Genomic DNA, 26,766 nt, shown 5'->3' with positions numbered 1-26,766 from the left:
CATTTGTGCACTTCTCAAGGTCTGGCCTCCAGGCGTTCTTATTGAACTTGGGATCCCGCCTCTCAGGCCCTTGGCAACTAGCTAACGGGGAGTGGGCAAGGCAGAAATATAGTTGGCCAATCGGGTTTGCATACTTGTTTTCCGCCCCTTCCTGGTTCCGCTGCTTAAAGGAGACAACTGCCTGGGCAAGGAAGAACCAGCTTGCAAACCCAGGCTGCTGCCTTGGCTCTTTTAAAAGGCAGAGCCACGGAGGAGGTGGTGTTCTGGGAGGAACCAATGAGCAACCCCTATTAGGCCTAGGTCAAGTGTGCTGGCCCGGAGCACAGCCTGCAAGCACCAGGTATGAAGGGGATGGGGTGGGAGAAGACTGGTCCCCGCTGACCCCCAGCCCTTCCAGGTTATGGTCCCTGCAATGCTCGCCGGCTACATGTCCCTGAGAGGAGTCTCCGCGCGGTTGCTGAGCCGCAGGTCGGACTTGCGCTTCCTGCGTGTTCCACGTTCCTGGAGCTCAGCGGCCGCCCACACCGGTCAGTGCACGGCTCCGGATGGGTGGGCAGGGAGACACAGGACACTTTCTCAGTGTGACTTTCTCGTCCTTTGTTTGCAGAGAAGACACAGATCCGACCAGCCAAATGTAAGGATCACCTACCCACCTACTTCCCGTCCAGCTGTTTCTCTGACCCATGATAGTCCGTGAATGCAAGGACTTCTGGGAAGGGAGGCTGGGCTATGTCCAGGGTCAGAAGTCTAAAGTAGTGGGCTGCAGAGGGGTTGCATTTGTCAGACTGTTTTGAAGCCAGAATCTACCAGGAGCGAGATGGGGAGGTGGGGCGGCGGTGCAGCTTAGAAATGTGGAAGAGGATGCGGGGGTCTGGCTGACTCGACCCCCATACCCTGCCCAGCTTCTCGTCCTGTGTTTGACTGGAAGGACCCACTGATACTGGAGGAGCAGCTGACTGCCGATGAGAAACTCATCAGGGACACCTTCCGTAACTACTGCCAGGAGCGGCTTATGCCTCGAATTCTGCTGGCCAATCGAAATGAAGGTGCCTTGGTGGAAGCGTGGGCACCCTGGGTTCCACAATCATATGTGATTTGCACGAGCTGCAGTCCTTGGGGTCAGGGACTTCATCAAACTGAGACAGGGCCTGATTCTGACACCCATCTCTGCAGTTTTTCACAGGGACATTGTGTATGAGATGGGGGAGCTGGGCGTGTTGGGACCCACCATTAAAGGTAAGGACATTTCCGTGTATACTATGCAGCCTATAACCACCCACAACATCTTGAAGAGCCATCCCCTTTCCTCAATCACTGCTTTTCATCTGTAAAATGGGCAGTGGTTATCCTTCCTGAAAAGCAGCTGCGGGTATGAGATGAATAAAGTCCTAGCCAGGGAAGCCCCCTGCCCACTTCCAAGCCCTATTACAGCCCCTATTCAATCCCAGGGCTGATCTTTGGCCTGCTCCTCTTCTGCACCAGGGTATGGCTGTGCTGGAGTGTCATCGGTGGCCTATGGGCTCCTGACTCGAGAGCTGGAGAGGGTAGACAGTGGCTACAGGTCAATGATGAGTGTTCAGTCCTCCCTTGTCATGCATCCCATCTATGCCTATGGGAGCGAGGAGCAGCGACAGAAGTATCTGCCCCGACTGGGTAAGCAGCTGTTGCTTAGAGTAGAGGAAAGTCAGACAATGGTCTGGAATGCAGGTACCAGTGTCCCTCTATAGCCTGCCCTCTTTCCTACAGACCACCTGTGTCCATGTCAGGTCCTAGGGCTCACTTATCAGCCTTCATCTCCTACTAGCACTGTCAGTCCTCCCCTTCCCCCACCCCATCCCTTCGACTTTACCTCTGGCCACCATCATCTCCCCTTGGATTTGTTTTCTAGGCCTCTCATCCCAGTCCAAAGTTTAAAGTCTTAACTGCTAACCAGATCCACAAGGCCCATGAACAGGTCCCTGGGACCTTTCCTCTACTTCTTTGGCTACTCAGATTTTATGTGTAGATACGGTCTCACTATGCAGCCATTTGGCTGGGAGCTTTGCAGACCAGTGGTCTCCTGAGGAGGGACAGCTAGGATTGAAGGCACGTACTACCACGCTTACTTACCCTTCTGGTCACTGTTCTGACTGCTCAGGCACTAGGGTCTGCAGTCACCTGTGATGACACCTCAAATCCCAGCACCCTAGAGGCCAGCTTGGTCTCCAGAGTAAGTTAGAGGACAGCCAGGGATATACAGTGAGAACATCTCAAAACAAACAAACAAGCCAGTGCCACCACACCTTTAATCCCAGCATTTGGGAGGCAGAAGCAGGCAGATCTCTGAGTACAAGGCCTGCCTGGTCTACACAATGAGTTAGTTCCAGGACAGCTAAAGCTAAGAAACCCTGTCTCAAAAATCAAACAAGAGCTGGAGAGATGGCTTAGTGGTTGAGAGCACTGACTGCTCTTCCAGAGGTCCTGAGTTCAATTCCCAGCAACCACATGGTGGCTCACAACCATCTGTAATGTGATCTGATGCCCTCTTCTGGTGTGTCTGAAGATAGCTACAGTGTACTCATATAAATAACATAAATAATAATTTTTTTTTTAACAAAAGCAAAGTAACAAGGAAAAAAAGCCCTCAAACTTCATATCCTTCTTCAGCTAAACCTCTTAGTGCCCTTCAAGATACTCTTGCCAACCCCTTTCTTTCTGGCATTCTTCACATTATGACATTATGCTTATGGCCTGGGCCATTTTCTCAGCAGCTGACTGAGTGCCATGATGCAGGGTGTGTCTGCCTTTATTCAGGTCTGGCTCAGTGGAGAAAATAATTTCTCAGGAGATGAATGAGGTCCTTTCTTGTGCTTACAGCCAAGGGTGAACTTCTGGGCTGCTTTGGACTTACAGAGCCCAACCATGGGAGTGACCCAGGTGGCATGGAAACCAGAGCTCGCCACAATCCATCAAACCAGAGCTACACTCTCAGTGGGACCAAGACCTGGTGAGAACCCCAGGTAGACTGGTGGGTGATAAGGTGGGTACAAGGGAGCAGCAGCCAGATCCCTTCATAACTCTCTGGCCCCTAGGATCACCAACTCCCCGGTGGCTGACCTATTCATAGTATGGGCTCGGTGTGAGGACAACTGTATTCGGGGCTTCCTACTGGAGAAGGGGATGCGGGGCCTCTCCGCCCCTAGGATTGAAGGAAAGTTCTCCTTGCGGGCCTCGGCTACTGGTATGATCATCATGGACAGCGTGGAAGTGCCTGAGGAGAATGTTCTGCCTAATGTATCCAGCCTGGCGGTATGTGGTAGACAGCTTGGGATCTAGTCATGGGAGACCTGCTGGCTCATCTTTCTCACCTTTTCAAGTGGGGAGCAAACATACACAGTCCTTGTGCTTGTGGAACATTGTGGAGTTAGTGATCATCCCTGTTCACAGATGTGCTCATTTCACCTTTCAAGTTACCACTTAGCTCATTATCTCTGCCCAAAATCCATCTGGGCCTTAGACCACTTTCTACTCTGTATGCATGAGTAGCTTCTGTCAGCCTCTTAGATGTGAGCACTGAAGTCAGGCACCATGTTGAATAGGACTGCTTGCACATATAGAGTAAAATACCACTGAACAAGGCTTGATGCATCCAAATTTTGGGGCTCACACCCAGGGGTGGGGTTAAATGGCTGCAGATCCCTTTGTCTGGGACATTTGGGAGATGGATTTTCCTTCACAGTTGGTTCTTCCCTGGCCCTGAGTTGACTGAGACCTCTTGTCAATCTTATAGGGCCCCTTTGGCTGCCTTAACACTGCGAGATATGGCATCACATGGGGTGTGTTGGGAGCTGCTGAGTTCTGTTTGCACACAGCCCGGCAGTATGCCCTGGACAGGTATGTGGGCTACTATAACACCTGGGGATGTAGAGGGTTTTGGGGTTCCTCAGCATGCACCAAGTGAGATGGCCCAGGACATCTTGAGCAGTTAAAATATTGAGGTGACAGCAGGGCCAGCATGAACTAGGAAGCCTCTTGAACTCTGGGTCTTCACTTGACTTTGCCTGTTTTAGGATCCAGTTTGGAGTCCCCTTGGCCAGGAATCAGCTGGTTCAGAAGAAGCTGGCAGACATGCTCACTGAGATCACACTGGGACTCCATGCTTGTCTGCAACTTGGCCGTTTAAAGGATCAGGACAAGTATGGATTATATACTATGGCTGAATACTAGGTCCTTTCTGAGATCCTTCCCAAATGGTGGCCCTAAGGACACAAGCTTCTCCTCACTTTGCCGTTTTTTCTTGGTTTTTCAAGAGAGGCTTCCTCTATGTAGTCTTAGCTGTCCTGGAACTCTGTAGACCAGACTGGCCTTGTACGCCTAGAGATCTGCCTGCCTCTTCCTCCTGAGTGCTGGGGTTTAAAGGTGTATGCCACCACTGCTCAGTGTCTCCCTTGGTTTTGATGGGCTGGATCAGAAACAGCCTTGCCAGTTGGACATGTGCTCTATCTTCTGGATGTGGTCAGTATGTGAGACCCAGTGTTTATAACATATGTGTCATTCCCAGGGCTACCCCAGAAATGGTCTCCCTGTTGAAGAGAAACAACTGTGGAAAAGCCCTGGACATTGCCCGCCAGGCACGAGACATTCTGGGAGGAAATGGGATTTCTGATGAGTACCATGTGATCCGGCATGCTATGAATCTGGAAGCAGTGAACACTTATGAAGGTCAGGGCTGGGCTCAGGGAGAAGGGTGTCACAGTGGCCTGGGGGAAGGAGACAGCAGTAAGGAGAATGGACAGCACAACTGAGTCTGCCAGCTGTCACCAAGTGGCTTCAAGCTCTACCCCTGTCCTTTACTTGTAGGTAGTTGTTCAGAGCTTGTGGAAATAAATATATAAGGGAGTGATTACGTGACTACAGAGATCATGAGCAGACCCCGTGAGGTGCTCCTGACCCTGTTCTCATCATGGGATGGAACATGATAGGGGACACAGTCCCAAGAGCAAGGTGCCAAGAGAGGTGGAAGTGGGTGTGCGGAAGGAAGCAGCACACATTATTTGTATCACTACTTTATGTTCAGAGAAAAAGCTGTTTGTTAACTACCAAACTCACGAGGCCATGCACCCATGGCTTAGGACAAACTTGGAAAAAGACATAAAAGATTTGGAGATTGCCAAAACATAAAGGAGGGCTATGGGGATGGCTCAATGAGCCCAACAGTTACCATAAAGGCAAGAGAACCTGAGTCTAAGTTTCTACAGCCTTTGTGAAAACCAGCACAGTAGCACATGTCTGTAATCCAGTGTTTCTAGGTAAGATGGGAAACTCAGCACGAATCCTTAGACGCTCTCAGACCAGCTAGCCTGGGTACAGACTAGTCAATAACATCAACAACAAAAATCCCCTGTCTTAAATAAGGTCCAAGACCTGAGGCTGTCCTCTGGCCTCCACATGTGCACCTCAACACATCTTTGGCCAATATTAAAAAGGGGGGAAATACAATCCTATATGATCTGTGCAGGGACACAGCTTCACCAACAGAGAAGCTTCTAGACAGAAAAAGCAGAGGATATTGGATACCTTTCCTGCCTGCCCCAGTGACAGGATTTGAGCCAAGGGAAGTCCCCAGCCTTCAGTGTTTATCTTAGGCTACTGGAAGAAACATTCCAGAAACAGTGAAAGGGAGGGGTGAGGTGAGATCCTACAATGTGAGCATGATTTGACATGGGTCAGATATAGGCTTTTGGAAATAAATGTTATTATTTGGTTTCTGCTGCTGTCCCTGAAGGTGGGAAAGAGCAAAGGACCAACCATATTTTTGCATAGATGACCATCAGTCTTCCCAATTCTGGAATAAAGTATGACCAGGCTGAAATCAAAACATTTAATCAACTGTAGATGTGGGTTGGGAGAATTTGCTAAGGCAAGGCCTATGACAGGGTCTAACCTTGTCACACTTTGGTGATTAGCACAAAGACCACTGGAGGCTTTGTGTTGGGTTACAGAACTGTAAAAACAGTATCAGCATGCTCACACAGCAACCCCCATGTCTTCTCTTGGTGAGAAGGCATTGAGACGGCAGCCTCCAGCAGAAGTCAGCAGTCACCATCTTTGTAATTCTGTTCTTCAGAGGTGGGAATCTAGGATGGCATGAGGGATGACTTTAAAGGTAAGTTATAAGCTGAAGATTGCAAACCAATTCTAACGTTCATCTCACACAGGTACACATGACATTCATGCTCTGATCCTTGGGAGAGCAATTACTGGGATTCAGGCATTCACTGTTGGCAAGTGAACCCACTTCAACAAAAGCCCTTCAACAGAGAAATACTTTGCCCTGAGTCTGGTCAAGAAGTAATGGATGGCCGGGCAGTGATGACACATGCCTTTAATCCCAGCACTTGGGAGCAGAGGCAGGAGGATTTCTGAGTTTGAGGCCAGCCTGGCCTACAGAGTGAGTTCCAGGACAGCCAGGGCTACACAGAGAAACCTTGTCCAGAAAAAGAAAAAAAAAAAAGTAATGGATGGACCCAGCTTCTATAGTGCAAAGTGAGATACTGATTTGAGACTCAGGAAATTTCTTTCTGGGAGACATTCAGATATGCTCTATAAAAAGAAGATGAAAAAAAAAATGATGAAATTAATTCTGTCTATGGCCCTCAGCCCTTTTTAACTGTGGATGAAATCAGCCTCCATCTACCCCGTTTTAAGTTTTCTTGGAACTGGGGAAGACAAAGGGGAGTGACCCAGGAGCCACTGAGATGGAACAGACCTGGTGAGAAGATGCACTGGACTTTGCAGTGTGCCTTCTGTGTTCAACGCTGAGCAGATAAAAGATGAAAATAAAGAGCCTGTGCCTTACTCTTTGGGATTGGACTAGGTTTACTGATAACCATGGAGAAGTAGTTTGGGGAATTTCTCATAGGAGGGATAAACATGCCTGGGGCTTATGCCACTCTGGAATAGCACACAGTTTGAGCTAGACATTCTGACTGGCAGGGGACACTTTGTCCTTTCCCTCATGACACACTAACTACACAATAATAACATGGACAATACTTTGGCTTCTCAATCTAGACCATGTGAATAGGGACTCTCAACAAGGTGGCAGATCAAAGGCTTTTACAGGCCCACCCTGTAGGCTGGGACTAGCAGTGTAAGGATTATTAGTTAAAGTCCTGTTTCCTACCTAGAGTTGGAGTGGGCGTCAGTGACATAGCACTTATCTGGCGTGTACAAATCCATGTGCCCTGGATTTGATTTCCTACACTTCAGGAGGAATAAAGTCTAGTTCCTATTCATATTTTACTTTCAGCTGGGAGAATCATTCCAGGTCTTTCTCGTAGGATCCACCCCAAATTCTTACCTCATACTGGGCACATAGGTCCTTGTACACAGTTTCCACAGTTTGGCAGACTTGTTTGAGCTCCATTTCCAGATGGTTGATGTTTGCCATCTTCTGGGTGAATTCTTGTAGTCTTTCCTGAATGATTTTGCTGTGGTGGCTGTACACCTGGTACATCCTCTCCTCCAACTTTTCTGTCATATCTGAGACCTTACAAAAAGTAATTAAGAACTACACTGACTACAGGCAAAATTTTGTTTATGTTACTTTTTTTTAAGACGTGGGTCTGCCATGTAGCCCAGGCTAGTCTTGAACTCATCAATCTTCCAAGTGTCAGTCTCCTTAGTGTTGGGATTATATGCTCACAGGTGTACACCACCATTCCCAGTTCTTATGGTTCAGATGATCAGTCTCACGTAGTTGGGACTGGCCTTGAACTTGCTATGTAGTTGAAGCTGGTTTTGAACGCCTGACCCTAGTGCTACCTCCTAAGTCCTGGGAATTATAGGGATATGCTACAATGCCCAGCTTCTTTTAAAACAAGATAACATTGTATATGTTCGGTTAGTTCTTACTAAATGTAGGAATGATGAAAAGGAGATGTGCAGGAAATGAGGTGTAATGGTATACACCTATAATTCTAGCACTTGGTAGTAGAGGCAGGAGAAAGAGTCTTCTGGGCTACACACTGAGTTTCAGGCCATCGAAGAGTTAGATAGCAAGACTCTGCCTCAAAAATAAGTAAAATGTACAGAAAGACATTCATTGGTTCTATGCAGATATTACTTCATTTGATATGAGAGAACTGTGAAAACTGGCATCTGTGAGGTTCTAAAACTAATTCCTCTTATTGGATACCAAGGAAAGACAATATGTATAAATTAGAAATAGGAGAGATCTGACTGAAGGCCCAAGACCAGTGAAGTTCATGGCTCTGCAGGCTGTGCACTTTCAAGCAGCACCAGGCACAGCCACATTCAGGCAATGCACAGATTCTGCATTCCAACAAGTGTACCATCAGGCTTTGTGAGGCATGAGCCCTATGTGTATTGTAGGACCAGCTATATTATCCCAGACCACAGCTACTTTCTGAAGATACATGGGAAAGATAAGGCCAGCCACAGCCAAGCCTGTTGGACCAGGCTTATACTCCTAGGTAGTCAGAAAGCTAAGGCAGGAACATTACAAGTTCAAGGCCTGGACTACAGAGAGTTCAAGGGCAAGTGAGACCCTGCTTCAAAACAAAAATAAGTCTGGGATATAAACATAGCCAAGTATTAAGAGTACTCATCTAGCATGCTTAAGACTTTTTTTTTTTTTCTTTCCCGAGACAGGGTTTCTCTGTGTAGCTCTGGCTGTCCTGAAACTTACTCTTTAGACCAGGCTGGCCTCGAACTCAGAAATCCACCTGCCTTTGCCTCCCAAGTGCTGGGATTAAAGGCATGCGCCACCACCGCCTGGTGCTTAAGACTCTTGAATTGGATGGATCTCAGTTCCTGAGCCTGGCTCCCTTCTATCACTTTTTTTCTTTAATAGCTATGGGTGTTTTTGCTTGCTTGTTTATATGTGTAACATGCATACCTACTGATCATGGAGGTCCCAAGTGGGCATCAGATCTACAAGAACTGCTGTTACAGGAGTTGTAAGCTACCTAACATGGGTGTTAGGAGTCAAACCCATTCCTCTGGAAGAACAGTAAGTGCTCTTAACTGCTGAGCCACCAGGCCTCACTCTTTTTTTTTTCTTGAGACAGACTCTCACTAGTTTGAAACTCACTATGTATATCAGGCTGGCCCTGAACTCAAAGATTTGCCTGCCTCTATTTCCCAAGGGCTGAGATTAAAGGTGGAGTTACCTCATCTAGTTTGCCACTTAAAAAAGTGTGTATATGTGTGGGTATCACACCAGTATCAGTTTTCAGGTTAGGCAAATGCTTTACCACTAAGCAATACTTTCATCCAAAATCATTCACTTCTGAGCCTTAATTTTCTCACTTTAATATGGGCCAATCTATTGACTCTTCTAGAGTAAAATGAGAGCTATGTGCAAAGTGCCTGCCTAGCAGAGTGCCTGTAACCTAACAGATGTCAGACCATGGGTCCTTCTTTCCTTCTTATAGCTTCCCTTCACTCTGAGGGACTCATCACCTTCATCTTGAGGCTGTCCCTGAAGTTGGTCATAAGTGCGTGGTCCTTCTGCCTGCTTTCATTGATGTTTTCAATCAGTTCCTGTGCCTTCTTCTTCAGGGTTTCAATGCTAGAGTCCAGAGAGGAGAAGGGTCCTGGCAGCTGGCAAGTGGCACTAAGGTAGAGAAACAAGGGTTAAACTCTGACTTCTGAAAGTACTGAAATAATCATGTTCTCCAAAAAGTGGCTGATCTGAGGTGGAGCTCAGTGAGAGAATATATGCTTACCACAAGGGCATAGCACACACACACATTCACACAGGCAGGGAAAATGTGACCTAAATAAGCTGTATGGTATGAATGAGGAAAATGTAAGTAGATTGCTGCCTTTGTGGATAACATGCAACAACTTTCCTAGTTCATCCATACCTTGAGACATAGGCCTTCCATAAGGTTATCCTTGTATAACCTATAGCTGGACCAGGGTGTAAGCCTAACATGCTTGCAGTTCCAGGACAAGATCTATGTAGCCCAAAGCCAGTGTGTGTGTGTGTGTGTGTGTGTGTGTGTGTGTGTGTGTGTGTGTGTACACATATAGACACATACCACTATACACATACACATATATACACACACCAGTGGCTTCTCTGAAATGACCACTAAGGCAGTTTGAGTAAGAACACCCTTAATCCCCCATGGGGCTCATATGTTGACTATTTGGTTCCAGTTGGTAGGACTGTTTGGAAAGCATTAGGAGGTATTGTAGGGAATCTTGGAGTCAGCTCAATACACCAAAGCCTAAGTTCTCAGCACAAAGGAGATTTATTTGCCCCAGAGGGCAGGGATAAGGGGCAAAGGCAGAAGATAAAGAGGATGAGGGAGAAGGGGAAGGGAACAAGGGAGAGGGATGAGAGCTGTCTGTCCTGAAGTGGGACAAAGAACTGCCTCTAGATAGAGAGAAGAGAGGTGGCCCATAGGAAAATGGCGGTTTATAAAAGCCAAATGGGAAACCTCTGTGTTAGGATGAGGTGTTTAATTGTGATTGGGCATGTTAATTAGGTGGGCCAAAGGAGGCTTTTGATTGTTGGACTTGAACACTTCCATAGCTGGTAGTCAGCCTCAGGAGGAGGAAGTGGTCAATTAAGGGACCAGACCTTGGTGGCTAGCTTTAGGAATATAATCTAAGGGGGTTTAGCAAGGCAGAGGGAATTGGAAGAAGAGCAAAATATGCCAGAGCCATGTTTGTGAGCTGGCTAGTGTGCCTTCAGGTATGGCCTTGTTGGAGGAGGTGTGCCAATGGGGTTTTGAGGTTTCAAAAGACTGGCACCACCAAGAGGTGGTGGCACATGCCTTTAATCCTAGCACTTGGGAGGCAGAGGCAGGTGGATTTCTGAGTTCGAGGCCAGCCTGGTCTACAGAGTGAGTTCCAGGACAGTCAGGGCTATACAGAGAAACCCTGTCTCAAAAAAAACAAAAAAGACTGGCACCATTCCCAGTATGCCCTCTCTGCATCCTGTTTGTACATTGCTCTCAGATGCCGCTGAGAGCAATATGCCCGCCTGCCCTCAGCCATTTATAACCCCTGTGGATATATAAAACCATGTGCTTGTCACGAATGATCAGATGCCTCAGAGGAGTGTGTCTTGGTTGCCTCTGTACGACATCCAGCATGAGGTTGTCCCTAGCCCTTTTTGTTGTTGTTGGTTTTGAAACAATACCTCATTCTTTAGCCCAGGCCGGTTTCAAACTTAAGGCAATACTCCTGACTCAACCTTTCAAGTGCTGGGATTACAAACAAGAGCCACTATGCATTAGCTCCACTGTCAGCTGAATGAAGAATACAGTGCTAATGTTATCCCACCTCCAGCTGCATACAGAGTCATTCATTTTCCTCTGATGCATTTACCATAGGACTGCTCTAGAAAGGCAGTAACACTACAGCGAGGCCAGCTACAGAAAGCATGGGAACTAGGAGGCCAATCCCTGAACATTTCTATAAAATGGCTTTTGGGGTGGAACGGATTTACAAAGGATATTTGACCTCTAAGGCTGAGGTCGGTCATCTTTACAAGTCTGACCGAGGTGTAGTTTCACTCAGATACTATGTGGCTTAGATGCTTTAGGACAGCCATGCTCTCCCTGCATGTGCCTACAGCTGGGGAACAGGCTCAAGATCCCCGTCTTGGCTCCCCTCAACTTTGCTTCAGACTGGGATACTGCTTTTAAAACTTGTTGGTGGCCACAGCTCTCCTCTTCCCTGCAATACCCTCTTACAAAAACCACTCTGCCTTTCCACAACCAAATGGGTTCTCTTTTTCCATATTCCATCTGCCAGTTAGTTTTTGGTTTTTGTCAACTTGACACAGGCTAGGGTTGTCTAAGAAGAAGGAACCTCAACTGAGAAAATGCCTCCATTAGACTGGCCTGTAAGCAAGTCTATGTGGGCCTTTTCTTGATTAATGATTGATGTGGGATGACTCAGGCCACTGTAGGTGATGCCATCTCTGGTTTGGTCCTGGGTTGTATAAGAAATAGAGGTTGGAGAGATGGCTCAGTGGTTAAGAGCACTGACTGCCCTTCCAGAGGTCCTGAGTTCAATTCCCAGCAACCACATGATGGCTCACAATCATCTCGATGCCCTCTTCTGGTGTGTCTGAAGACAACTATAGTGTACTTATATACATAAAATAAATAAATCTTTAAAAAAAAGGGGGGGGGGGGAATAGGCCGAGCAAACACAAGCAGTGTTCCCTAAGGCCTCTGCTTCAGTTCCTGCTTCCAGGTTCCTGCCCTGCTTGAATTTTTAGCTTTCCTCAGTGATAGATTGTGATTGTGATGTGTAATTGTAATAAACCCTTTCCTTCCCAATTTGCTTTTGGTCATGGTGTTTTATCATAGCAACAGAGAACAAACTAGGACTGGACTATCTCTGGAAGCAAGAATGGTACTGGCAATACTATAGCCCTCAGGGCCACTTGTCATCCTACCTATGCTTAGCTCACTCTCTCATATTTCCCACCAACCATCCTAGAGCATCAGAATTCTTATATGTACATATAGGAAACTCACTAGCCAGCAGTGGTAGCACACATCTTCAATCCCAGCATGGGGAGCAGAGGCAGACAGATCTCTGTGAGTTCCAGGCTATCCTGGTCTACAGAGCAAGTTCTAAGAAAGGCAGGGCTATACAAAGAAACCTGTCTCAAAACAAAACAAAAATAAAAAACAAATAAAACACCAAAAATATTAAACAAAACAACAACAAAAAACTCCACCACCAACAAAACCCTTTACTGGATTACTAAGTAGGATAGATAAGATGACCTTTCAGTCTCCCCTCCTCCATTCCCAGTATTAGAAATTGGACGTAGGGACTCACACTTGCTGGGCAGATATTTTGAGACAGGGTTCTCACTTTGGCAGGTAGGCCTCGGATGCTGGCTTTGTACTTTTGTTCTTTCCTGGCTTACCCTCTGAAGAAACTGAGATTAAGGTCTACACCACCAGGTCTGGCTCCTTTTCCTTTTAAAACAATTATAATTTCCCCCCTCTTACTGAAAATGTATTATTTTCTCATATAATATATCCTGTTGCAGGATTTTTGATCACATTGTAAACCCCAAGATTGTGAACTGGAACAACCTTGTTGTGGTGTGGCTCAGCCCTAGCACACACCTTTAATCCAAGAGCTCAATCAACTCTAGGTCAAGAGGCGGAGCAAGCAACATAAGGAAGTGACCCTAAGTAAATGGAAAGGAGGGTCTTTGAGTTGAAGGGTTTTTCAGACATCACAGAGAAAAAAGAGGAGCTTCCTTTTTCCTTTCTGGTCTTTGGTGGCATTGGAAGGTCAGCTGGGGGCTTCCTCTGCTTCTCTGAGCTAGCAGGTTTTCACCCCAGCATCTGGTTCTCGAGTCTTCACTGGTAAAATCAAATGGCTGGGACTTTTGTTTTTTAAAACAACAATATCCTAATTACAGTTTCCCCTCCCTCTACTCCTGGTTTCTTCCCACCTTCCCTACCATCTAGATCCACTCTCATTCTGTTTCTCAATAGATGAGAACTGGCTTCTAAGAGAAAACAACAAAACAAAATAAAGTATAATAAGATAAAACAAAACCATCACATCAAAGTTGGATAAGGCACAACACTTGGGAGGCAGAGGCAGGTGGATTTCTGGGTTCGAGGCCAGCCTGGTCTACAGAGTGAGTTCCAGGGACAGCCAGGGCTACACAGAGAAACCCTGTCTTGAGGGAAAAAAAAAAAAAAGTTGGATAAGGCAAACCAAGAGAAGAAAAAGAACCCAAGAGAAGGCACAAGAATCAGAGATCCACTTATTCACACAGTCAGGAGTTCTGTAAAAACACTAAACTGAAAGCCATAATCTATACACAGAGGACCTGGTGCAGAAGCAGCCTACAGAATGGGAAAAGATATTCACCAGCTCCACAGCTGATAGAAGATTAATATTTAAAATATATAAAGAACTCAAGAAACTAGCTATCAAGAAAGCAAATAATCCAATTTAAAAACAGGGTATAGATCTAAACAGAATCTCAGTAGCAGAAACTCAAGTGGCTGAGAAACAAATGTTCAACATTCTTAGCCACCAGCGAAATGAAAATCAAAACTTTGAGACTTTATCTTATACCTATCAGAATGGCTAAAATTGCCAGGCAGTGGTGGCACACGCCTTTAATCCCAGCACTTGGGAGGCAGAGGCAGGTGAATTTCTGAGTTCAAGGCCAGCCTGGTCTACAGAGTGAGTTCCAGGACAGCCAGGGCTACACAAAGAAACCCTGTCTAGAAAAAAACAAAAAAAGAATGGTTAAGATCAGTAACATATGTAATAAATCATGCCAGTGAGAACGTGGAATAAGGGAAATACTCATCCCCTGCTGTTGGGAGTGCAAAGGTGTATAGTCACTATGGAAATCAGTGTGGCTGATTCCCTCAGAAAGATGAAACTCGCTCCATCTATCTCAAGATCCTGCTATACCACTCTTAGGCATATGCCCAAATGCTTACCTTATCCCAAGGACACTTGCTTAACTATCCTTACTGCTGTTCTATTCACAATGGCCAGATATTGTGATTGGAAACAATCTAGATGTCCTTCAACAGGATGGATAAATCATTTTATTTTATATGAATGGATATTTTGCCTGCATATATGTGTGTGGCTGGTGTTCACAGAAGACAGAAGAGGGCATCAAATCCCTTGGAACTGGAATTATAGAGTTGTAAACTGCCATGTGGATGTTGAGAATCAAAGCTGGGTCCTCTAGAAGAACAACAAAGGCTCTTAACTGCTGAGCAATCTCTGCAGTCCCTCCTCTTATATCTTTAGCCTATTTCTTCGGGTTGTTTTTTTTTTTCTCTTTTTCCTTGGCATATGCTACTTGGAGTCTCTTGCATCTTTAAACTGTCTTTTTGTGCATCTCCTACTCCACCCTAGGCTACTCTCATCCAGCTAGTTTGTAGAAAGAACTACCTATACTGTTAATATGTATTTTCCCACCTCCCATTCACTTTCCAGCATACTACAATGATGTTACTGCCCCAGTTTTCAAATAAACAGCTCCTGGCAAAGTATCCAGTGAGAAGGCACTGCAGCTAGACCCTAGCACATTTCATACTGTAATTCCCTTGGAAACTGCTGTCACTGTGTCAGTATGTGGACCCACATCACCACAAACATCTGGAGGTCAGAGGACAATCTGCAAGAGTTTGTTCTCTAATTTTACCATATGGATTCTAGGGATCAAACTCAGGTCACCAAACTCAAGAGGCAAGCACCTTGCCCCCATGAGCGTGTCACTGACTCTGCCGTCTTCTAACTCCTATTGTTCCCACCTTTGCCTTCAGGCCCTTCCACAGTTCAGGCTACCCTTTTCCAAGGGCATATTTATAGTGTGGGGTGCCAGGGCAATGTCTTTCCTACCTAAGTCCTGAATCCTCTAGAACATCAGTTCTCAACCTGTAGGTTGCCACCCCTTTGGGGGTCAAACAACCCTTTCACAGGAGTTGCCTAAGACTATCATAAATCACAGATATTTATATTATAATTTACAACAGTTGTAAAACTATAGTTATGAAGTAACAAAAATAATTTTATGGTTTGGGGTTACCACAATACAATATTAAACTATAAACTATATTATACACTATATTAAAGGGTCATAGCATTAGAAATCTTGAGAACTGCTCTAGAAAGTACTCCTGGCCAGCCTTAGTACACACATCAATTACAGTGTTACTATCTTTGTCTATGCATCAGTCAAGTCTATATTCCAGGGGGCTGGGACCTTGTAGAAGTCATCTTCCCTGTCTCTGTGTGGGAGAAGCAAAAAATGTGCAGCCAATAAATTGATTCTTTTTTCCTTTGTTTGTTTGCAACAGGGTTTCACTGTGTATCCCTTGCTGTCCTGGAACTCAACAGAGATCTGCTTCCCTCTGACTTCCAAGTGCTGGGATCAAAGGCATTCACCACCACTGCCTGAATAAATAAATCTAGTGACTCTTAAACTGGATGTGATGGAAATTTAATCCCACACTTGGATGAAAGGTAGGCAATTCTCTCTAGTTCGAGGATAAGCTGTTATATGTAGAAATTCTGCTTCAAAGCAAACAGAAAAGTAATGATTCTTGAGGGCTTTTATTACCATTCATACTTTGATCCAAAATTTATTCCCAATCCATGACCCTCTTCAAATCTTTCAACAAGGTGTCTTTTTCTAGACCTCTCAGCAAGGCTATCCCAAAAGCATTCAAGCTTCACTTTTATGCACCAATTAGCATCTCCCTTCTTCGCCCTACATGAGATCCATCCCATCCTCCCTCCTCTTAGTAAATGATACATAAAACCACCTGATTCCCACATGAAAAACTTAGCTGTCAGCTTAGAGTTAGGCCTCTCTGGCCTTCCATATCCTGGCTGGAGTCTTCTAGTTTCTACCTTTTGAATTTTTCCCCCACAATCTATTATTCTTTGTAACTATAAGTCTCTCATTTCTCACCTGGACCCTTGTGACCTTCCAACCCAAAATCCGATCTCCTAATCCTGTGTGATTGTCTAAGAAAGACCCACCCCTTGTCAAAAACAAAACAAAACAAACAAACAAAAAAACGGTGCCACAGGGTCAAATCTGAACTCCTCGTACAGCAAACAAGACTTTCCAGGGCCTGGCCGGCACCCTTTCCAGCCTGTTTAGTTTTCAAAGCAGGGGTGGGCCCCAGGCTCTGTACATATAAGGTTAAGTGCTCTACCACTGAGCCACCATTCCTTCTACCCCAGCAATCTGGTCCTTCAACAAAAAATTTCCCCAAACCAATTCATTAGCCTTTACCCAGAACCACTTTCCTTTTCTGTCTGTCCCAGAGCAAGACCTAAGCTTCCCCTCCTCTTCTTGGTCATGACTTTGCCTTACTTTATGCTTTTGGTGCACTTGTGCTCAGGTGGAGACGGCAATTCTCTTCTGTACTTTCCAGTACCCCAAAGGCTTCCCTCTGTGCTGTCAGTGTTCTGCTGACAAGCTACTCTAGGATCTCTGCTCTCATGCCTTTTTTGCACTCAGCTTGCCTTGTCTCAACTTTCCTGGACCAACTCAAGTTTAGGACTTTGAAATTAGACTCAATCTCCCTAGGTATTTCTTTTTGTGTAACTCTTTGCAACCTGACTGAACTTCTAATGGCTCCAAGATGCTCTCCTTCAGTGCTCAAGAGATAAGAGGACAGATTTTTAATGGCAACTACAGAAATAGTGAAAAAAAATCAATTGAATTCAGCTAATTCAAATTTTGTGACAGGACAAAGGCTGGCATCAGATGTCTACTGAGAGCTTCTTTATTTTTCCAAACCATCTTTTGTGGATTTTAGCTTTTCCATTTCATTTTTCTTAGTACTCCGCAGCTGCATATTAATCAAGATGCTAATGAATCATCAGGTTCCCTGGTTCTACACTCATCAATTAGCTTTAATAAACAAAATGTGTGGTGTCCTCTCTGCAGGCTTCTTCAGTTCCTGGGCTGACGTCTGTGGCAGAACCCTGGACTGAGGCCAGATAATGGAAGCAAGCACATAACAGTTGCCTGGTGTGCTTGGCCTGAGTGGGGCTTGGGATGTGGGTCCTGTAAGCATATCAATGCACCCATCTATTATGTCTGTCCTTCTAAGAAGCCCCTGATCAGTTCCAAGAATTAGAAGAGTTCCCAAGCAAGGCCTAAGTTGGCAGGGGGCCCAGGAAATGGGTCTAAGTGAAGAGACCATCTGTTCGCTCCAGGTAAAGCTATGATTGGCAGGCGTATGGGCCAGAGATACTCACTGATGGGGCCTTCCTTCCATGGACTCTCACAGATAACACAAGTAAATAAGCTACCAGCCACTTATGACCATCTCGGGGGGCAGGCCCAGGAGAGGGACCCTCAGAATCTGGCACTCAGGCAAAGTGATGTTTTGCTGAAGTTGTGCCAGAAAGGGGGAAGGTTGGAGTGGATGCTGATGAGCTAGTTCCTCACCCACCTCCCCTTCAGAAATGTGTTAATATTTCAATCATGTTGCTGAGTGTTGGCTGCTGGATCTGTTAACTGGTCCCTGTGATGACTTTCAACCATCTGGTTTTTGGCTCTGGTAGAAGTCTTTCAAGTCTGTAAATGTTTTCTTTGCCTGTGTCTCTTCACCATAGATATTCTGGTCTAAGCAAGCTAACGTTTGCAGAACATTTATCAAATGAATAGTTCATTCAAATCTGCCTATTTTCTTGTCTCTGACTAGTAGCACAGGTCATGAAAGCCCTGCAGTCGGCTTTCCTACTGAGAAATGGGAGTGAAAAGGGGAATCTGGTCTTGTCTGGAGCCTCTTACTCTGGTCTCAAGTAAGCTCATTCAGTCCACAACTGTCATCACAACAGCCACTCTCACAGCACCCTAACAGTCCTTTGTATCCTACTACTTTAAGTTGTAGCTCAGAAATCCCACTGGGATTTCTCACCTTGGCTGTACATAATCGTGCAAATATCCCAAAATCCAACACATCTCAAAAAGAAAAGACAAAAAAGAAAAAAAAGGAAGGTGGTGAGGGAGGTTGTAAAATGGAACTTATACTCTTACCTCTGCTCTAGAAGCCTGCACCTGTGAGAAACCGTAACAAGCAGAAAGTAGAGGTGTCCTGGTAAGCCCTGAGCCCTATGTTTGTCAAATGCCAATGTGCAAATATTCCCACTATAGCAATATCAAGCTTCTAACGTAAACTTGCCAACTTGGGAAGGGATATATAGAATCAGCTCGTGAGCCATGCAGTGGGGACACACACCTTCAACCACAGCACTCAGGAGGCAAAGGTAGAAGAATCTCTGAGTTTAAGGCCAGCCTTATCTACAGAGTGAGTTCCAGAACTGGCAGGGATACACAGAGAAACCCTGTCTCAAAGAACAAAACAAAACAAGCAAACAAGCAAACAAAAGAATCAGCTCTTGAAAACCAGCAGGAGCCAGCTCCAGTATATCATGGATGGGGACAATCTCCTTTCTGCCATTTCCCCTAAGGGCCTTTTCCCAATCTGCCTTACTAAATGGTACCCCATACAGAACACCCAACTTAACCCATCTTTCTTTACACTCCCTTTAAAATACTCTCTACAGAGTTGCCAGAGCCTTTGTTTCTTTTTTATTGCTTTTTTTTTTGAGACAGTCTCACTATATAGCATCAGCTGCCCAGAACTCCCCATGTCAACCAGCCTTGAACTCACAGAGGTCTGCCTGCCTCTTTGTCCCAAGTGCTGAGATTAAAGTGGTGCACCACACCTAACCAGCATCTTTTTTTATAACAAGAACCTAATAAATACGTCACCCACATTTCTGTCTGGCCCAGCAGTTCCCACTAAGTATAATCTCCTTTCTTCTAGAGTCTATTAGGATACCAAAATCTGTGGATACTCATCATATATACACCTTCTGTAAAGTGGGATAACATTTGCACAGAACCTATACACATCCTACTATAGATTTGCATCCTATCTAATAACTTATAATACCTGATGCAAACCTGGACACCTGAATTCAATCCCAGGAACCCAAATAAAGATGGAAGGAAAGAACCATGCTACATGTCATGTGGAACTGGCAACTTGAATATACAGGAGACTACAGTATATGCTACATCCCCACAAAAATTTGTATACGGATGTTCATAGCACTGTTACAAATAATAGTCAAATATCAATTTGTCTGTTGATAACAAATAAAATATGAGATTTATAATATGGAATTATAGCTACAAAAAAGACTTAAGTTCTGACAAAGGCTATAGTATAAAGGACATGACAAGTAAAGAAAGCTAGACACAAAGAAGCACATGCCATACGACTCTAAGCACATGAAATATCCAGAATAGACAAACATATGAAACATAAAGCAGATTAATGGATACAGGGGATGAGGAAGAGGCAGGGACTGAGAGTTACTGCTAGGAGGTATGAGACCTTTTTTTGGAATGAGAAAAGATTTTGAAGTTGGCTAGTGATGTTTGTATGACTCTGTGAATATACTAAAAGCTATTAAATCACACACTTCTGCAGGTGAGCTGCATGGCATGTCACAGAACGAGCATCCTTAATTCTAAATTCCAAAATCCATGCCAAGAATGGTAGTACATACCTTTAATCCCAGCACTGAGGAGGAAGAAACAGGCTGATCTCTGAGTTCAAGACCAACCTGGTCTGCATAGTGAGTTCTAGGACAGCAGGTTACATGATGAGGCTTTACCTATTGAATAAATAAATAACCCTCCCAAATCTAAAACATGATGCTCAGAAAGTTTCTGAAAAACAGCATGGCACATGCCTATCTATAATCCTACCACTTGGGAGACTGATGCAGAAGGATCTTGAGTTCTAGGACAGTCTGAACTGACACAAGACTCTGCTGAAATAACAAGTCCTGAGTGTGCCTTGTTGACATGAACTCAACCGTACCAAGAACTTGAATGCTTCAGATTCCTGGGAATGGCAAAGCCTTCCCCTGGTATGTGCTCAGATGTTGACAGTGTGTATAGAATGCATGCACCACTTCTTTTCCTCCTGAATATTTACAGCCCCCCCCAGACTGTCCCCCTACAGAGACTTCCTACTGAAATTAGCTAAACTTGCTTCCTCATTCAACAGTATACAATAAGCCTCAAATGGTTAAAAAAAAAAATTATAAATGCACCAAGTTTCAGGACTGCTGCTGATGTGACTTCATCAGGGCACATAGCCCACTCAATCCCAGCTTTTTTGTACATGTGCCTGTCCTTTCTTTATTCCTTTATCAGATCAGTCAAAGTCAAATCCAAATACATGCAGGTTTCAGCAATTGGGAATGTACATCCAGTGACAGGATGCTCATCTATCATGCATAACACACTGGGTTCCATCCTCAAAAAAAAGAAAAAAGAAAGAAAAAAGAAAAAAGAGAAAAGAAAGAAAAAAGCAAGAAAGCAAACAAAGGAGAAAATTCAGAATGGATCACATATCTAAACAGTAAATGAAAAAAAAATCACAAAATTAGAATATCGGAGAAAATCTAAGTGTCTTTGATTTTGGTGCCTGTTGAGTGTCTCATTATATAGACCATGCTGAGGTCAAAGGCTTATGCCACCAAGCCTGGCTGTTGATGTCTTTTTAAAAATTTTTTGTTTGTTTGTTTTTGTTTTTTCAAGACAGTGTTTCTCTGTGTAGCCCTGGCTGCCTGACTGCCTGGGAACTTGCTTTGTAGACTAGGCTGGCAGTGAGCTCAGAGTCCTGACTTCCTCTCAGCCTCTGGAATGCTGGAATAAAAGGCATGTGCCACTATCCCAGCTTTTTTTTTTTTTTTTTTTTTTTAAGATTTATTTATTTTATGTATGTGAGTACACTGTCGCTGTCTTCAGACACACCAGAAGAGGGCATCAGATTCCATTACAGATGGTTGTGAGCCACCATGTGGTTGCTGGGAATTGAACTCAGGACCTCTGGAAGAGCAGGCAGTGCTCTTAACCACTGAGTCATCTCTCCAGCCCCATATGCCCAACTTTTTTTCCTGCCCTTCTTCTGTTGATGTGTTAAATAAAACACACACATAAATCCATGAAAGATTTGAGAAACTAGATTTCATTGAAATTAATAACTTAAAGCCAGGTAAAGTTTATAGCTGTTTTATTCATAATGGCTAAAACTTAAAAGCAATCAAGATGTCCTTCAGTAGTGAAATGGATATATTCTAGGGCATATTCACAAAAGGATATTATGAAGTACTAAAAACAAGTGAGTTGTAATGCCACCAAAAGACACTGAGCTATAACACCTCCATATTGCTAAGTACCAAGAAACCAAAAGTGCTTGACTTGGTCACTGTTGCATTCCTATCATCTAGACCCTCAATAAATATTTGGTGAATGAATAAATAAAAGTGCAAGGGGAAAACAACTTTAAGTTATCCTTGACACTTTCTTTCTTTCATCCCAGAATCTAATCTAATCTATTATCAACTTGTCAGATCTACCTTCCAGCACATGACACATCTCACCACTTTTATACCTCCATGGACCAAACTATACTCATCTTGTATGTGATGGTTTGTATATGCTCGGCCTAGGGAATGGCACTATTTGAAGGTGTGGCCTTGTTGGAGTAGGTGTGTCACTGTGGGTGTGGGCTTAAGACCCTCATCCTAGCTGCCTGGAAGTGAGTACTCTTCTAGCAGCCTTCAGATGAAGATGTAGAACTCTCAGCTCTGCCTGTACCTTGCCTGCTTGGATGCTGCCATGTTCCCACTTTGATGATAATGGACTGAACCTCTGAACCTGTAAGCCAGACCCAATTAAACATCTTTATAAGAGTTGCCTTTGGTCATGGTGTCTCTTCACAGCAGTAAAACCTAACTAAGATATTGTACTTGGATTATCCCTATTGCCTCCTCATTCCCATCCTCCTTCGTGTTACAGCAACCAGAGGCAGCCCTTTACTATTTTCTTCCAAGGAGAACAAACTTATATTAAAGGAGAGACGGAGTCTCTCTGAGACAGAGTCTCAGAGGCATCTAATTCTTGACTCCAAAGCTAGGGATGTAGCTCAGTTGTTAAAGTGCTTCCTTAGCATGCACAAAGCCCAGCGTTCAACCCCTAGCCCTGGTACAAACCAGGTGTGGTAGTACAAACTATAATCCTAGTAGTTGGGAGGTGGGGGGCTAAAAGTTCAAAAATTCAATTCAAGGTCATCCTAGCTACCAATTTGAGGTCAGCCTGTGATATCTAAGGTCCCACTGAAAAAAGAAAAGGGAGAGAGAGGGGAGATAAAGGTCTAATTCTCTCTCTCTCAACCAGACAGTTTCTCTGTATAGCCCTGGCTATTCTGTCCAGTTCTGTAGACCAGGCTGTCCTCAAAAGCACAGAGATCTACCTGCCTCTGCCTCTTGAGTGCTGGAATTAAAGTCCTGTGCCACCACTGCCTGGCCTAATTATGTCTCTTACTACCTCCCAGTTCAGTAATCCCTGCAGGCCTGTACACCAGTTGTTCCTCTGTCTGGAACATGGGCTTCCTTACAAGTGATTTATACTTCACCTTCTCCAAGAAATCTGCTGTGACCTAGAAGGGAAATCAGGTCACCATTCCTGTCTCCTCAGTCTTCCCTCGTCCCAGTGTGCTCTCTATATCCATATCTGAATCATCCATGGATTCAAATCACAAGACAAACTTAGAAGAGGTACTGGGGGACATGCCACTTACTTTTATTTTGAAGAATGATTTTGATTTTTATCAACAATAGTATTCATAACCAAGTGTGTGGTAATGCGTGCCTTTAATCCCAGCACTTGGGAGGCAGATGCAGGCAGATTTCTGTAAGGTCTAGGTCAGCCCAGTCTACATACTGTGACTTGGCCTTGAGAGAGAGCTGGAGAGACCTCAGCACGTAAGTGTATTTGTCAGGAACAGAATTTACATGGTGGTTCACAACCATTCACAACTTCAGTTCCAGAGGATCTGACATCCTCTTCTGACCTCCATAAGCACCAGGCAGACATGCACATTGTATTGTGTAAAAACATACATTCAGGTAATACTTACACACATAAAATAAATCTAAATAAATAAATAAGTCTATACAAGCAGGCCCGAGACATGGTTTAGAGAACAGGGCATCTTGCTGCTAAGCCCAAAGACCAGAGTTCCAACCCAGAACGACACGGTCCAACTCTGACTTCCACATGTTCACACATTTGCTAAATAAATGTAAACAACAACAACAACAAACAAAACAAAAGGCACAAGAGAACATGAGTCTGAACATGAGGATGCTATGCTTGAGCTTTTGTAGCTCTAGCTTCGGTCAGGGAGAGAATCCTGAAATTAAACCTTGTGGATATCAAAAGGAGGACGCCAGTACCCAGAACCATTTCAGCCACCTGCTATTAGCATTTCCTATAGGCTCCGCCCAACAGTTACCTAGCAACACCCAGGTAAGAGCCTGGTCAACAAATAAGGACTCCTGTGTTCTCATTCTCTCTCTGTTTCTCTCTCTCTTCTTCTCCCTCCCCTTACTTCTCTCTCTCCCTCCCTCCCCTCCCTTCTCTCTGTCTGTCCCTCCTCCCCCTCTACTCTCTCTTTTCATCTTCCCTCTTTCTCACTGTCTTTTCTCTCTTCATCTTTCCATTTCCTCCCTCTTTCGCTCCCCCCTCTACTTTCTTCCTTCCTCCACCTTTCCCTTCTCGCCAGTCTGTGTCCTAGCTGACTCCTCACGAGGTCGCCTAGGCCAGGCCCGCTAAGGTGCCCCACTTTCCCGCTGCGGCTTCATAAAACCCCAACCTGGAAGGTGTTAGATCACACCCGTGGAGCAAGGCCTCGTGGGATGAATTAGGTGAACACAGCGGAGGCCCGGGGGGAGTCCAGGAAGAGCAGTCGGGCCTGTCACTTCTCACCTCGGGGCCACGGAGCCAAGTGTGTCCTCGTGGTCCTCTCTCTGCTGATGTTCTCCGCTCTCCGTGATCGCCGGCGGTTCCTGGTCCTTTAGCTCCACGGGAGGCACGGCCACCTGCGAGCACAGCCAGCTCTAGAGGTGGTGTGGGAAGAAGGAGGGCCGGGGCCCTCGGGCCGGCGAGGAGGGCGCGCTAAGACCTTCCCGCGGACAGTAACTAAACAGAGGCCGAGCGTGGTACACGCCTCGGGAGGCTGGGGCTGGCGACCGCTTCGAGTTCGAGGCCGGGCTGGGCCGGGCTGGGCCTGGCCGGGCCTCCGCGGTGAGCTGTCTTCGCTCGGCTCCTGGAGCGAGCGCACCGCAGCCCTCACGGCCTCGTCCACCACCAGGCCCCGGCGCTTCCTCAGTCAGGACACCTCGCCTCTGCCCGCGAGAGGCGGCTCCGACCGTGGGGAACAGAGCCCGGGTTCGAGTGTGTGGAGGGAGTCTCGGTTCTCCGCGGCCTTCACCCCGCCCGGCGCCCGCACACGGGAAACCCGCACCTCACTTACTCCCTGGCGCTCCATGTCTTTTCCCGCCTCAGCGAACTCCGCGCGCGCCCCGCCCCCGGTAGCCACGCCCCGAGCACGTGCTGAATGAACCGCGTCCTGGCCCCGCCCCCCAAAGGCGTCGAACTTGAAGGCCCTTCCAACAGGCGCTGCCTTCTGGCCTCCGCTGCCGTAGCAGACCCATTGGTGTTGTGGGGACCGGGGTGGTCCGAGCTCATAGTGCGCATGTGCGGGACTCAGACTCACCTGTGGCCCTCAGAATTCAGAGCTTGGGGAATTAACACTACATCAGAGTTCTGCCCCTTCGATCTACAATTTGTAGGGCCGGGGTGTCTTTTCGAGACAGTGTTTCTCTATTTCCCTGGCTGTCCTGGAATTAGCTCAGTAGATCAGACTGGCCTCGAACTCACAGAGACCCTCCCGCCTCTGCGTCTAGAGTGCTGGGATCAAAGGTATGCGCCACTAGTGCCCGGCTCAAATTCTTTTGGAACAGGGTCCCCACTATGTCCCAGCCTAGGACTCTGTAAACCAGGCTGACCTGGAACTCTCAGAGATCAGCTTGCCTCTCTGCCTTGGAATTGAAGGCAGGCACCACCAAGGCTAGTGACAATCTTTATTTTTTATTTTCATTTACATGTTGTATATGATTTAAACTACTTTTGGGCACCTTCCAGTTAAGGCCAGAAGAGGGCATCAGAGCCCCTAGTTATAAGCAGCCTGGACTGTGTTGAGAACAGAATTCCTATTCCCTGATTCTCTTAATCGATGAGCTAAGTATTTTAAATTTTGTTTTACATTTACCCTATTTTGTGCATGCACATGTGCCATACACTCTGCAGTGTGTGTGCGTATGTGAGCACACTGTCACTGTCTTCAGGCACACTAGAAGAGGGCATCGGATCCCATTACAGATGGTTGTGAGCCACCATGTGGTTGCTGGGAATTGAATCAGGACCTCTGGAAGTGCAGTGAGTGCTGAGCCATCTCTCCAGCTCCAACATTAGTAATTCTTTTCTTTTCAAGACAGGGTTTCTCTGTGTATCCCTGGCTGTCCTGGAACTCACTCTGTAGACCAGGCTGGCCTCGAACTCAGAAATCTACCCGCCTCTGCCTCCCAAATGCTGGGCGGGATTAAAGGTGTGCGCCACCACCGCCTGGTTTTTTTGTTTTGTTTCGTTTTTACAAAGTCCAAGTATCTGGCCCAGGGTAGCCTCAAACTCATGACTGTCCTGCCACAATTGCTGGGAGATTTTTAGGGGGAAAATTAAGAGCAGCTTCTCATCCATAGTCCCTTCTTCCCACCAATCCTGGGAATCCTGGATTTTTAGGCTATATCTGTTCCAAGCCTTAAAAGATGGCTTGGAGGGGCAGTGGTGGCACATGAAAGACAAGGGATGTGCATGTATAATCTTAGAGTGGAGGACAGAAGGTCCTTGGAGCTTATTTGTCAGGTACCCTGGCTTAACTGGTGAGTCCCCAGGCCAATGACAGTCCCTGTCTCAAAGGACATGGACAGTGCTCCTAAGGATGGCACTCAAGACTGTTTGCCGTATTTCCTGAACACACACACATCCATTACCAATAAATGCTCAGTGGAGCATGGAGCTCGCTTGGGCTGACTGGGACTTCTTAGGACCACAGACCATGGAGGGTATAAGCCCTGACTCCACCAGGAACCATCTCCCAGTTTTCTCCCCACAAAGGAATGCATGGAACTGGGAGTGAGGCAATGCCCACAAGTCACCTAGTGAAATGAATGACAACAGAGTCCTGACAAAAGGCACTACAGAGGGAACATGCCCACTTTATTAAAACAGCTGACCTGCAGGGTCCAAACCCACCCTTACAAGCA

At 45.8% G+C, this 26,766-nt stretch overlaps 2 protein-coding genes across 3 annotated transcripts; one reads left to right on the top strand and one right to left on the bottom strand.

Annotated features, from left to right (window-relative positions):
* The first annotated feature begins 199 nt into the window (after positions 1-199).
* Gcdh (glutaryl-CoA dehydrogenase) lies at positions 200-6,838 on the top strand. Its single transcript, XM_031340596.1, has 12 exons — positions 200-340; positions 398-527; positions 608-634; positions 903-1,046; positions 1,174-1,236; positions 1,483-1,653; positions 2,857-2,986; positions 3,072-3,288; positions 3,770-3,873; positions 4,050-4,175; positions 4,541-4,701; positions 6,198-6,838. The coding sequence occupies exons 2-12, from the start codon at positions 401-403 to the stop codon at positions 6,269-6,271; spliced, it is 1,344 nt and encodes a 447-aa protein (XP_031196456.1). The 5' UTR covers positions 200-340; positions 398-400; the 3' UTR covers positions 6,272-6,838.
* Syce2 (synaptonemal complex central element protein 2) lies at positions 5,847-25,089 on the bottom strand. 2 transcript variants are annotated; one of them, XM_031340597.1, is made up of 5 exons: positions 24,909-25,089; positions 24,371-24,483; positions 9,469-9,622; positions 7,343-7,531; positions 5,847-6,116 (listed from the first exon to the last, which is right to left on the bottom strand). In XM_031340597.1, the coding sequence occupies exons 1-5, from the start codon at positions 24,930-24,932 to the stop codon at positions 6,072-6,074; spliced, it is 525 nt and encodes a 174-aa protein (XP_031196457.1). In that variant the 5' UTR covers positions 24,933-25,089; the 3' UTR covers positions 5,847-6,071. The 2 variants fall into 2 exon arrangements, with proteins under 2 accessions (XP_031196457.1, XP_031196458.1); XM_031340598.1 differs by having other exon boundaries at positions 24,918-25,089.
* Positions 25,090-26,766: the final 1,677 nt, after the last annotated feature.

Source organism: Mastomys coucha, unplaced genomic scaffold (genome assembly GCF_008632895.1).
Source record: "Mastomys coucha isolate ucsf_1 unplaced genomic scaffold, UCSF_Mcou_1 pScaffold22, whole genome shotgun sequence".
Lineage (NCBI taxonomy): Eukaryota > Metazoa > Chordata > Mammalia > Rodentia > Muridae > Mastomys > Mastomys coucha.
This window is presented reverse-complemented; position numbering and strand designations above follow the sequence as displayed.

What these genes read in the sequence shown, in the direction of transcription:
- Syce2 (XM_031340597.1), bottom strand. Translation starts at nt 24,932, where the DNA reads ATGGAGCGCCAGGGAGTAAGTGAG. An exon ending in AGCGCCAGGGAGTAAGTGAG is followed by an intron (nt 24,484 to 24,908) that starts GTGCGGGTTTCC and finishes CTGTGCTCGCAG; the next exon opens with GTGGCCGTGCCTCCCGTGGA. An exon ending in ACCTATGTGCCCAGTATGAG is followed by an intron (nt 6,117 to 7,342) that starts GTAAGAATTTGG and finishes ATGCCATCCTAG; the next exon opens with ATTCCCACCTCTGAAGAACA.
- Gcdh (XM_031340596.1), top strand. Translation starts at nt 401, where the DNA reads ATGGTCCCTGCAATGCTCGCCGGCTACATGTCCCTGAGAGGAGTCTCC. An exon ending in CTAATGTATCCAGCCTGGCG is followed by an intron (nt 3,289 to 3,769) that starts GTATGTGGTAGA and finishes TCAATCTTATAG; the next exon opens with GGCCCCTTTGGCTGCCTTAA. An exon ending in CGGCAGTATGCCCTGGACAG is followed by an intron (nt 3,874 to 4,049) that starts GTATGTGGGCTA and finishes TGCCTGTTTTAG; the next exon opens with GATCCAGTTTGGAGTCCCCT.